This window comes from Petaurus breviceps, unplaced genomic scaffold (genome assembly GCF_028583685.1).
Source record: "Petaurus breviceps papuanus isolate PSGF00001 unplaced genomic scaffold, PetGlider_PUasm1.0 84, whole genome shotgun sequence".
In the NCBI taxonomy this organism is placed as follows: Eukaryota; Metazoa; Chordata; class Mammalia; order Diprotodontia; family Petauridae; genus Petaurus; species Petaurus breviceps.
The window spans coordinates 3,771,447-3,785,058 of NW_027186645.1; the positions used below are offsets into that span (position 1 = coordinate 3,771,447).

At 35.6% G+C, this 13,612-nt stretch overlaps 1 protein-coding gene across 1 annotated transcript in view; it reads right to left on the minus strand.

The window, feature by feature from the left end:
• The window catches only part of PNPLA8 (patatin like phospholipase domain containing 8), a 49,704-nt gene that overhangs the window by 1,605 nt on the left and 34,487 nt on the right, over positions 1 to 13,612 (minus strand). Inside the window, exon 8 of the mRNA XM_069107019.1 lies at positions 1,784 to 1,979. Within this exon, the coding sequence (XP_068963120.1) occupies positions 1,784 to 1,979 (196 nt within the window). The remainder of the gene's footprint in view (positions 1 to 1,783; positions 1,980 to 13,612) is intronic.

Sequence of the window (13,612 nt, forward strand, 5' to 3'; positions counted from 1 at the left end):
CTTCATATTTTTTATTTTTTAAATGGCAAGTATTTTGAATTACGCATTAGATGAATTTAGGGGCAGAATGATAAAACTCGGCTAAAAATTGTAAATCCATGACATTTTACTTCCAGTTTGCTCTGTCACATTATTAAATTACCAGATGTTCACAAAACCTGTCCCTCATACTCAGAATGCTTTCTTTCCTACCTCAGAACTCTCATCTTTCTTCAAAGTTCAGCTCAAGTGCTGATGCTCACTGCTCCTGTGCAATTCCCCATCCATACCCTGAAACCTTCCCTGATTCTCTAAGGTATCAATCAATCAAAAAGTATTTGTTAAATGCCTACTATGTGTCAAGCACTGTGATAGAACACTAGAGATACAAATACAAAGAATAAAATAATCCCTACTCTTAGGGAGCTTATATTGTCTCTTAGGTGAGACTATGTACATATGTTATTAGTTGTGGACCAAGACACTAATGAAACTAGGGGTGGGGTGATGGGGAGGGTTTGAGTTAATACCAACCAAGTCTATTTTGAGCCAAGGGTAAACCTTGGAGTCTGAGTTAAGTTTGCCCCAGATTCTGGACGACAGATAACTCTAGGACTCTAGAAGGGAGCTTCTAAGACCTCAGTTAAACTTCCCTGTAGACTGCTTTTATTTCCTTGCAGGATCCTTTTATCTGCTTTTACAGTCTGGTGGAATGCTTTCACCTGGGGTTTATTGAATATATTTTTATTAAAGTAGGTGAGGTGAATCAACCCTCTGGCTCTGAGTGGTCCATAACACCAGACATGGAAACATGCCTAGGATTTAAGTATACACAAAAAACAAAATAAATAAAAGGTGTTTAAATAAAAGTAGTTAGGGATGGCATTAGCAGCTGGCAACACCAGGAAAGGCTTTATCAGGGTAGAAGCTGGAGGAATTATATAAGGTAGCAGTGAAGGAGGGCATTCCAGGCAAAGGGGATGGCCAGTACAAAGAGATGGGACAGGAAGTGCTATGTGTGATCAACAGAAAAAAGACCATACTGGCTAGAGTGTAGAGTGCAGGAAGGGGAGTAATGTATAATGAGGCTGGAAAGAAAGATTGGGGAAAGGTGAGCTTTAAGAACTAAACAGAGAAGTTCACAGTTGATTCTAGAGGTAAAAGATGACACCAGAATTTACTGAGAGTGGGAGTGACAAGGTCAGATATTCATTTAAAGCAAATCACTTGAGCAGCCACGTAAATGCACTGGAGTGGGGAGAGACTTGAGGCAGGATGACCAATTAGTTGGCCATTGCAATTGTGTGAGAGGTGATGAAAGCCTTAACTAAGGTGGTGGTTGTGTGAATAGAGAACAGAAGATAGATGTGAAAGACGTGTAGATATGCAGAGTTGAGGATAATGTTGAGGTTATGAACCTGGGGGACTAGAAGAATACAGGTGAATCTGACAGAAACATTTGGGGAAAAAACGTAGATGGGCCCAGGACAGAGAGACTCTTTATTAGTCATGGTTTTCCTCTTCAAATATCCCTCAAACTCTTTGACTTTTCCTATGCCCCCTCTTCCCTTTCTACTTTGCATTTTACTCTAGATTTTCTGGGTGAGCCTTGTGATATCACCAGCTTGGGGAACTCTTCACACAGAAACTCCCTCCACTGATGCAGATGGGCAACCTGTTTCTAATCTATAGTCTAGAGAATGATCAAGGTCACTGAGAGATTGACTTACTTATAATCATACAGCTAGTATATGTCAGAATCAGGACATGAGCAAAAGAAGCACAGAAAACTATTAGCACTAACCTTCTGTATCAGTAGCACTGCTGATAACAGTGGACAGTTTACTTCTCAGGCTTGTTGATGTTAAATTATTCTTCACATCACCTTCATAACGCCCAGTGCCCAAGGATACTATACATTGTAATGGGGTATCTGGCCAAAGGCACTTACACTCATGCATTGCTAACGCAGTAGGATTATTCAGAAGCAAACCTCCATCCTGAAAGTTAACAATTTTTTTAAAAAGTTGAGAAAATAAAATTTATTTAAAAGTGAAATAATTAAAAAGCATGAAAACAAAAATATCTTTTAAATATTCTGAAATAAGATTAAGAGCAGCCTGCTAAACTGCAGATGGAACCTAAAAAGTATAGTGTTTTTAAGGAAAAATTATTTAACATAATTATATCTAACTAGAATTTCTCTGCTGATCCCTCTTCCTTCTGAAAAACTACAGATGCAATGGAAAGATAAGCGATGTGAAAATTTACTGGTCTGATGAGTAAGTTTCTTATTATGCTTTCATTTCTATTTACAAAAGCCCTTTGAACTCATTCTGGAGCACTCTCAATATTTTGCTCAAGCTATTGAAATAAAAAGAATTACTTTTAAAAGGCACATTTTAATGGTTATTTTGGATTCTATACGACACTAACAGAAAAGTACAGTTATCCTAACAAATAAAGCAGAGTTTTCCTCATAAAACTGCTTCTAAATGATTTTAAATTTTATTCATTGCATATTTTCAACTTATCAATAATCTAATACTGCATAACAAATCACAAGTAGGTAAAAGCATTTCATTTAAAATTCTTAAGCATTGACAGTTAAGTAGTAAAAAAACAAAAAAGTTAAATATATGTTTATGATATGTTTTTTTTTTCCTTTTTGACTGGCCTTATGATTTCATTGGTCTAGAGAGCTTCCTGGTCAATAAACTCCTTTAACCAATGGAGAATTTTTCAATTTTCTGAATGAACTCTTTTCCTACATTTTTATATAAGGTGTTCATCTCAGTGGTTTGGTAAAGACAGAAAAAACTCATCAATCCAAATCCCACCAAATCATTCTTCCAATATGCATTTTTATTCAGAACCTACTATGTGCCAAGCACTGTGCCAAGTGCTGGGAATACAATTAAAGAAAAAAAACAACAAAAAACCCCACAGTAGTCCTTGCTCTCAAGGCGCTCAGTCTAAAAGGGGAGATATGTAAACAACTACGTACAAACAAGGTACATACCAGATAAACTGGAACTGACCAACAGAATTAAGGGAAAATTAGGAAAGGCTTCTTATAGAAGGCATGAGTTTAGCTGGGATTTGAAGGAAGTAAGGGAGAGAAAAGATAGAGAATACTTCAGGTATGGAGGATAGCCAATGAAAATGCTCAAATTTGGAAGATGGGAATGTCTTGTGCTAGAACAGCCAGTGGATCAAGTAAGATGTAAGAAGACTGGTAAAGGCCAGGTTATGAAGGACTCTATAAGTCAAACAGAGCATTTTATCTATGCTCTTGGAGGTGGTAGGGAACCACTGGAGTTGATACAGTTCTGTACCTTATAGTTGTAGATAATTGCCTGGGGCCACTGAGAAGTTAACAAGACTTTCTCAGTCAATCAATATGTATCAGTGGGGTTTGAACCCAAGTTGTCTCAACTCAGGTCAGATCTCAGTCCATTATACCATGCTGATATGAAAAGAAGAAAGGGCAGGGATCTCATGCAATGAAAGAATGCTGTAGCATTGCTTCATTTTATTTTTGTGACCCCACTGCCCAGCAGGTAAATGTTTGCAGATTGACTAATTCATGAACTCAAAGATTCTTAGAGCAAATCACTCATCTAAACAAATCTTGCTCCTTTTACCAATGAGGAAACTGAAGAAAATAGGTAAAGGGGAATTTGATCAAGGCCACACAGTTAGTAGACGGCATGGCCAGGATTCAAACCAACTTCTCTTAATTATAGAGAGGGTAGAGCAATGAGCCAAATCTAATAAGATAAAATAAATGTCAAGTCTTACTCTTGGTTAAAATTAATTTCATGTGATAGAAAAGAGATGGCTAGACAACGATTCATCTGAAAAAGAGTTTGAGGTTTAAATGGACCACAAACTAAATATGAATCACCCATTTGACATGACAGCTAATAAACTACTATGATTTTTATGTTAAGAGAGAAGAGTGGTACTAAGAATTGTGTCTAGGGAAGAGATCACACAAGATTTATATAATAAAAATAGCTAGTCCTTATATAAACTTTAAGGTTTGCTAAGCACTGTACATGTTATCTCACATTATCCTCAAAAAACACCCTGTGAGAGTGTTATTTTCCCCATTTTACAAATGAGGAGACTGAGGCAAAGAAATGCCCTTGAAATTACATCTTTTGAGTATTCATCTAGTTTTTGCTCATAAATGGGTACCTTCAATCTTTCAAAGTATTCTAATTCTGTTCCCCTTTAGAAAGTTCTAAATGTTTTCTTCACATCCATATGAAATCTATCTCTGCAGCTTCTGCCCATTACCTTTAATCATATCCCGTGGGGCCAGAGACAACAAATCTAAACATTCCCAGTTTTTTGAACTTTATATGCTATGAACCCAAGATCCTTCATCATCCTGGACATTCTTTCCTAGGTACAGTGTCTTTCTTAAAATGGGGAATCCAGAACTCAATACAATTATCCAGATGTGTTCTCACCAGGACAGCATATGGCAGGATAATCATCTTCCATGTTCTGGTCACTTCCTTTAACATTTAAATAAAGCTATAATGTAATCCTTCATATGTATCTACCTCCTTGTGAACTTGTACCCATCTTTCTATAGGACTAAACTGTTTACTTGGGGAATGAGAAGAAGAAAGAACTCATACTTTCAAGGATATGCGCTAAACTCTCTGACATCTCTACTGCTGCCTCTTTTCACCAATTATTTCACGTGTCTTTCCTTGTGAGCTGGTAACCATTCTTCTATGTAAAAGCTGCTGCCCTCAAATCCTCTCCATTACTTTCTATATTGGAGTGATTTCTTTTTGTTTTTGTATATATCTTTGTCTGATTTCTGCCCCATGTTACATTGCTTGATGTGTCATTTTGTTGGAAATGTTAATTTTTTGAGATCTCAATTTTAAAAAGTAGAATTCCATGAATTTCAGTAAATTTTACTTTCCTGAAAGAAAGTAGTATAGCATGGGATGGTACACAGGTAAGTCAAGAATCCTGAAGGATTTTCCCAATAGGCAAGCTCAGAACATCCTTTTCAAAAGTGTTCTTTTTCCTTATTCCCAATCTCTGAGCTAAGAATATTACAAAATTTAAAATGAAAATATTCAAAGTTATTTATTAAATGCTATTAGAGAGACAGAGGGAGGTATAACACAACCAGAATATCATACATTTATGAAATCGTGCCACTTTGATTCTATATAAAGAATGCCTTTCCCCCTCCAAAAAACCTGAATGTTTTCACTTTTCTCATACATCCTCACAACAACTAAATTACCATTTTACTAGTTAAAAAAGACCAAAAGATGATGAGTATGACATGACTAAGATAAAGACAAACAATTCTAGTGGCTAAAAATGCATCTAGACTGGAGGCCCTTTGCTAGAATGTGATTAAAAGATAATGTGGCCCATGACAGGAAGTAACATGACCTGAGGTTGTCTCTAATTAGCTATATGACACTTAGCAAGTCACTTACAACTCACTAGAGTGAAGTTTCCTCATCTCTAAAAAGTTCCTTAGAGTTCTCCTTTGGGAAGTAGTGTAGAGGGATGAGAATAGGACTAGAAATTAGGAAAATTAGTTCTAACACGGAGAATAACTCATAATATGGCCTTGGGGAAGTCACTTTACCTCTAGAGGTCTTAAGTCTCCTCATCAGTAAAATGGTGGGTTTGTAAGAGAACAGCTCAAGTATCTCTGAGATTCTAGCTTCCAGATTCCGTCGTTTCATGTCTCTTCTAGTGAATTATACTTCTTTCTCAAAGTTATTCCTTTCTGTCATGCTTCTTCTGCTTTTACCCCATTAATCAATTCTGTATATTAACAATTCAAGTGTGGAACAACTTTAGCAGGAGGCCAAAAGACGAAAATTGTCTAAAGAGGGGCAATACAAAAATCAATGGAATATCTTAGCTATCTTAGCTAGCTGCTGGCAGGTGAAACTACAGGGTTTTAGCCGTAGGGATTCTCAGAGCAGGTCTTCTAGCTCTACCCACAAGGACTAGGCAGTAGGTTACCTCAAAGCCCTCTGGTCTGAAGTGGAGAGCAAAAAAGCCCAGATAGTTTTCTATTCATTCTTTTTATGCAAATGAGGTGAATTTGACAAAAGAAAGGCGTGCATGCTGGTGGTACTCTGGCTGGGAAAATCCATCAGTGACACCCAAGGGAGGTAACAGTATTGTTGGTGGGAGACCTTTTGATTTGTGATTTAGTTAGCTTAAACCCCTTTCAGGTTTTCTAATTCCCTTCCTTTGTCTTTACTACTTCTCATGATTTTATTATCATTTCAGAATAAATTTTTTCATATTAGCAGCTACCTATAGTTTTTATGCTCAAAATTAAGACAATAGGCAATGAAATAATTTCTAGTTGAAAAGTAAACTAAGTGAATATTCACCTCCTAAATTAATAGTACCATTTTACAAAAGAGGAACAAAAAACAAAAGATAAAGTTAAATATCTACCTAAGAAGAACTTCAAAAAAGAACTTAAATTACATTTACCTATAAAGGAATTCAATGTTTTCTTTTAGTATGGGGTTGAAATTTTATTAGCGTGGTGACTTTCCCAAGAGGAAATGCTCCCTTCAATGCTAATCAACAAGTCTTCTGTGACTTACAATCATAAAAATAATTTCAAGTAAAAACTTGCTTTTGGCACTAAACTTTAATACAATAACAAAGAGGCCACTGGATATAGCTCACAAATTAAGAATCAATACCATTTAAAACTAGAAAAAAATGTTTATTTTTTAAAGGCTATCTTTTTCTACTAGATTTTCTAGTTTCTAATGCAGTAAAATACCAATAATTCATATAAATCAAAATATGTAATATGTGTAATAAATAATTTTATTAGTTACTTTGACTAGAAATGATCTAGGTTTAAAAAGTGTTACCTAATAAAGGGCCATAGGAGACCCTTTTCAAATATATGAGACTGATTTACAAATTATTGTTGCTCATTTTTAAGATAATTGAAGGAACTTATTTTATTTTGTAAAAATGCATTACCACCACCTATATTTTGTTTACTTGTTCAATGTTTGTGATACAAGCTAAAGCCCTTTCCAAATGACAAGAAATTCTAAATTATTGGAATATGGATCAGTGAGATTTTCTTACACTTTAGTATTTTATTTTCTAACTAATACAATCAAACTATAATATTAAATAACATGACCATATAATTAAGGAAAGTGAACAGTAAAATCAGTTTCTTTTCCAAGATGTTTTTGAAATAACTTTAAAAATAAACAAATGTCAGGTATGAAAGATAGCTTCAGTTGAAACAAACAATAGGAAAAAAAATAAATCACTGTCTAGCATTCATGTGACAACCTATTTTAGTAAGCTATTCTTTTAAAATATAGACTAAGACAAAAATGTATTAAATACTAGCAAGTCTCAGAAACAACACAACATTTAATTAAAATAATCTTTTCAAAGAGAACAGAAAATAATTTATTTTAAAAATTAACTTGAAAAATTGATTAAGATTCACTAATTTTTTCTTAAATATTGGCATGTTATACAATGTTACAATGGATAACTGAAGCACATCATTAACCTCAAGCACATAATTTATGCTAAAAATTCACAGGAAAGATTTCCTTGAAATGTAAGCTATTGTTATCAATAATTGCTCTTAATGTATATTTATATGATTACAACAATAGTTATCAGAGCATTTCCTAAGGATTAATAATCACACAGGGTTAATAGATCTTGACTTCCTTAGACTATCAACTCTTTCCAGATGGTCATTAATCTGAGAAAAAATGCTTTGATTCTTTCATTCATCTTCAGTTAGCGATTGAGATGACACAGAAAAATAAATTTGCCAGAAGCACCATACAAAAACATTTAAAGTCATATACTTTGCAGACCATACTATTATTTTAAAATGCAAATTATTGTTAAAGTTTCATAGTAAAGAACAAAATTTGTCAAATGTTAGTATTTTAAAAGCTGTATATTTTAAAAAGAGTCCTTGTTCTCTTATAAGAATGAAAAAATAAATTAACAAAGGGCACCTTTGCATAGTCAAAATGAATCAAAAGGGGGAACCAAAGATTTGTTGGCCAAATCCTTCAAAAAACATTAAAAGGAAAAATTCCTATTTCTATTATCATACACATTTGTCTACAGCAGAAGAAATTATCTGTTCCAATTCTTATTTTACATATGATGAAACTTGAGACCTGGAAGAATTCAATGAATTACTAAAGGTCTCACAGTTAGCAGCAGACCTAGGTTCTCCTAAGTCCTAGGGTAGGACTCTTTGCATCATACCACATTTTTCTCTCCTGGCCATCAGTATGGTTTGGTGTTATTAGACACATAGGCTTCAGAAAATAAAACTGTAAGAAAGTTTAAATACTATAGCTATTAAAAACAAAAACATCAACCATTTTCATTAAAAAAAGAACTTCCAAAATCTGCTCTATAATGACTTACTGTCAAAGGCAATATCTTAAGATATGTTAAAAGCTATTATTCTGAAAAGGTCAAATCACTGCAGATATATAAAATATGTAATCAATTATAGTATCATTTTATTTTTTCAGAATTTTCTCAATTTTAATTGTTAATATGTTGGGATGACCATATAACTAGAGATAGGAGATGAACAACCTAAAAGCTGCAGAGATATTAAAATAAGAGAAAGGACTTCAGGGCATGAGATGAGACCATCTGTTTATGGGAGGAAACATAGAAAAATCAAGAAGGAGGAGAAAGCATTGGACTGCAACCACGGGCAATGAATGGATCAATCTATGCACCAAAAAGCCAATATTAAAATTAAGACTTCACTTTCTGAAATGAATTCTGAGTACCCCAATTTTGTACTCAGACTTATCTATATTTACATTTAGTCACCTAGGTCAATTTATCAATGCCCTTCCTAGAGTGTAGCAGCCAGAACTGAACATGGACTACAGATGTGGTCCGAGCTATAGGACAAAGTACAGTAGAACTACCATGCCCCTAATGCTGGACATTATGCCTTACAATGCAGCTTAAGATATCAGCTTTTTTGGCTTCCATTTCACTGTTGACTCATTTTGAGCTTGTAGTCCATTAAAACATCAATATCAGTAGAAGCAGGAAAACTCCCTGAGCTACCCACCCTATAATGACCTCAAATACCTATAGAATACGACTCCAAACAAACTTTAGAGCTACAGAGCCCACAAACTGACAGACAGAAATAAATTTCCTGGTGAAGGCAGCCCGGCAGGCAGACAGGAAGTGTTCATCTCATCATGCTGGGAGCAGAGCCTAACCCAGCATGAGCCCGCAGTTTTAGCCTTAGGGTGGCCCCAGACCATCCGTGGCTGGAGGGACTTTAAGACACTGGATCACCAGCAGCTGTGACCGTTTCCAGAATTACCAACCCATAAATGCCAAAGGCAAAGTAAAAGGTCAGTGTAGACTTTACGAACAGGGGGATTGAGGATGCAGTCCAGCCTCTGTGGCATGCCTCCTTCAGAGTTCCTGGCCTGCAGATCACAGGGGGACCAAGTGACCATTCTGAGGGGTAATCACTCTTGCTTTAACCTGCTTGGATCTGGATCGATATCTTGGGTGGGGGTCCTGGGGTGTGTGACCAGGTGCCAGAGCCAGTGGAAGTTTCAGAGAGGGCACCCAACTAATAGCTACAGCAGATGAGAAAACCTCAGCAATTTGGGACAAAGCTCTCCTCTCTGGAAGCAGAGTTCTACTGTGGCAAAAAACTCAAAAGTCAAGTAATCTAGTGGCAACATGAGTAAGCAAAGAAAGCAAAGCAAGCATAGCAATCAAACTTTGTATTCCTTTTTTGGGGACAAAAAGAGTCAAAGCATGGAATGGCAGGAACACAAAGAAGTCAGAATTCCTGCACCAAAAAGTTCCAAGAAAACTATGAATTGGTTACAGGCCATAGAGGAGCTTAAGAAGGATTTTGAAAACCAAATAAGAGAAGTGGAGGAAAAATTGGGAAGAAAAATGAGAATAATGCAAGAAAATTATAAAAAGAGAGTCAACAACCTGACTGAAGAAAATAACACCTTAAAAAATAGACTAACTCAGTGGTGGCTAAGTGCCGCAGTGAATAGAGCACCAGCGCTACAGTCAGGAGGACTTGAGTTCAAATCCAGCCTGAGACGCTTAACAGAAAAACTAGCTGTGTGACTTTGGGCAAGTCACCTAACGCCAATTGCCCTCTAAAAAGCAAAAAAAAAAAAAATAGACTAACTTAAATGGCAAAAGAGGCCCAAAAAGCCAATGAGAAGAAGAGTGCCTTAAAAAGCCAAATTTGCCAGATGGAAAAAGAATCTCAAAAGCTCACTGAAGAGAATAATTCCTTCAGAATTAGACTGGAGCAAATGGAAGCTAATAACTTTATGAGAAATCAAGATAATATTAAATAGATCCAAACAAATGAAAAAATAGAAGGCAATGTGAAATATCTCATTGGAAAAATCACTGACCTGGAAAATAGATCCAGGAGAGATAATTTTAAAATTATTGGACTACCTGAAAGTCACGATCAAAAAAAGAACCTAGAAATCATCCTTCAAGAAATTCTCAAGGAAAATTTCCCTGATGTTTTAGAACCAGAGGGCAAAATAGAGGTTGAAAGAATTCACTGATCACTTCTTTAAAAAGATCCGCAAAAGAAAACTAGGAATATTACAGTCAAATTCCAGAGTTCCTAGGTCAAGGAGAAAATATTACAAGGAGCCAAGAAGAAACAATTTTAATATTGTAGAAACACAATCAGGATAACACAGGATCTGGCAGCTTCTACACTGAAGGATCGAAGGGCTTGAAATATGATATTCCAGAGGTCAAAGGAGCTGGTATTAAAACCAAGAGTCACCTACACAGAAAAACTGAGTATCATGTTTCAGGAGAAAATATGGTCATCCAATGAAATAGGGGACTTTCAAGCTTTCTTGATGAAAAAACCAGAGTTGAATAGAAAATCTGACATTCAGAGAAGCATGAGAAGGTAAACAGTATCAAAGTCGAACTATTTACATTCCTACATGGAAAAATGATAATTGTAACTTATGAAACTTTTCTCAGTTTGAGGATAATTGAAGGGAATATAAATGTGTACATATATATGTGTGTGTGTGTGTGTACACCTATTATATATATATATATATATATATATGTCTAGATAGGAGGGTATATGAGAGTATGAATATATATCTGAGTGTATGTATATATGTGTACAGGTATACATAGACAGAGGGCATGGGATCAATTGAATAGGAAGGAATGATACTTAAAAGGTGAAATTGAGAGGTGAGAGAGGAATATAATGAGAGGATATGGGGAGAGACAGAATGGGGTAAATTATCTCATATAGAAGAGGCAAGGGAAAGCTGTTAGGGGAAGAACAGGAAGGCAAAAGGGAATGGGTGAACCTTACCCTCATTGAATTTGGCTTAGGGAGGGAATGACATACACACTAAATAGGGTATCTCACCCTACAGGAGAGTAGGGGGAAGGGGATGAGAGGAGGGATGATGGAAGGGAGGGCAGGTTGGGGGGGGAGGTAGTTAGTAGCACACACTTTTGAAAAGAGACAGGGTCAAAGTAGAGCATAGAACAAGTGGGAGGCGGGATAGGGTGGAGGGAAATATAGTCAGTCTTTCACAATATCCACTATGGAAATGTTTTGCATAGCTACACAAGTACTACCTATATTGAACTGCTTATCTTCCCAGTAAGGGTGAGTAATGAGGGAGGAAGGGAAAGAATATGGAATTCAAAGTTTTAAAATCAAATGTTTAAAAAATATATTATTATTATTATTATTATTATTATTACATGCAACTGGGAAATAAGATATAAAGGCACTGGGGTATAGAGATCCATCTTGCCCTACTGGAAAGTTGGAGGGGGAATGGGGAAGAATATAGGAAAGAGTAGATCGGGGGAGGGGGTATACAGTGGGACCACTGTTTTGGGGTGATGGGTAGGGGAAAGACAGGGAGAAAATTTGTAACTCAAAATCTTGTGGAAATGAATGATGTAAACTAAAAATAAGCATAAAATTTAATTAAAAAAAAAAAGAACAAATCCCCCCCCCCAAAACGAATCAAGACCTTTTTTTCAGAAGGGATGCTGTGTAGCCATACCCCTATTTTTTAAATGTTGATTTTTTTAACCCAAGTGTAGGACTTTACATTTATTCTTATTAAAAGTCATTTTATTCAATTTGGCTTCTAGGCCATCAAGACCTTTTTGGAGTTAGCTAGCACCTCCTAGCTGTGTGTCATCAAAGAATAAAAAATCATTTATGTCTTTATCCAAGTCACTGATCAAAATGTAAATAGCATTTTAATTTAAATAAATCCCTCAAGTACTCCACCAGAGATCATAATCCAAGCTGACATTAAACCAATTACTACTCTTCGGATCTGGCCATCAAACTAGTTCCAAATCTACCTAACTATATTACTATCCATTCCACATTTCTTCACCTTTCCATAAGATGAGAGATTTTGTCAAATGTTCTGCTAAAATCAAACTAAACTGTAGCTATATGTTCCTTAAAAACTAAACTGTAGCTATATATTCCTTAAGTCTGTTTGCCTGGTAACTCTATTAAAAAAGGAAATTAATTTAGTCTGCCATGGCCTGTACTTAAAGCTATGCTGGCTCTTTAGAATCACTACTTCTGTTTTTAGACAGACATCAAGTTCCCTTTCAATAACCCATATTAGAATTCCCCAAGGAATGAAGACCAAGTATAGTGTTCTATGATTTGCAAATTCCAATTCCCTTCCCTTTTCTGAGAATCTAGACATTTGTCCTACTCTGGTACTGTGGGATATACTAAATAATTGTTGAAAGATCAGCATTTACATTCATTAATTCATTCAGTATCCTGGGATATACTTCATCTGGGTTTGGTTACTTGAACATACGGACAGCCAAGTGTTAACTTACTGTCTCCCTATAACTTACTATCTCCCTATTTATCTTGGGTTTCAGCTCACTATTAATCATTTTTTTTTCTGTCCTTTTTAGTTCAAGTTGGCTCTCCTCATCAGAGAAAATAGAAGAAAAATAAGAACAAAGAAGCTCCATCTTCTCTCTACTGACCATTGTCATCATTCCATCCACTCTACACAATGATCTCAACCCCATGAGCTGATTCCCCACCCCTTTTCCTTGATTTATCTATTCTTCCCTATTTTAAATAATAAAATAACAATTACCCTTATTGCTTCCTCTTGCTTTTGAAGGAATCATTGCATCAAATCAAGAATCATTTGCTCTGTATTTAGCAAAAGGGATATTCTAGAGGTTGTTTAGTTAACTGAAATCTATCATCATTACTATTTAACATACTTCAGTGCTAGTTTTGTTAACTATGTTAATACTCAAATCTATGTCTTTCTCCTATCCAAATAATCTGTAGTATTTTCTGATGATATCCCTTCTGTTTCTTCATCTATCAAATTGTTCTTCACTGTGTGGTGTCTTCATAACATACAATACTGTTCTGCCTATACCCACTCCTTTTATCTTTCTTTTTCTTTCTGTACAGTTATACTCCAATCATGGATCTCATCCCACAAATTCCATGGAATACTAAGATCAAATCTGCTTT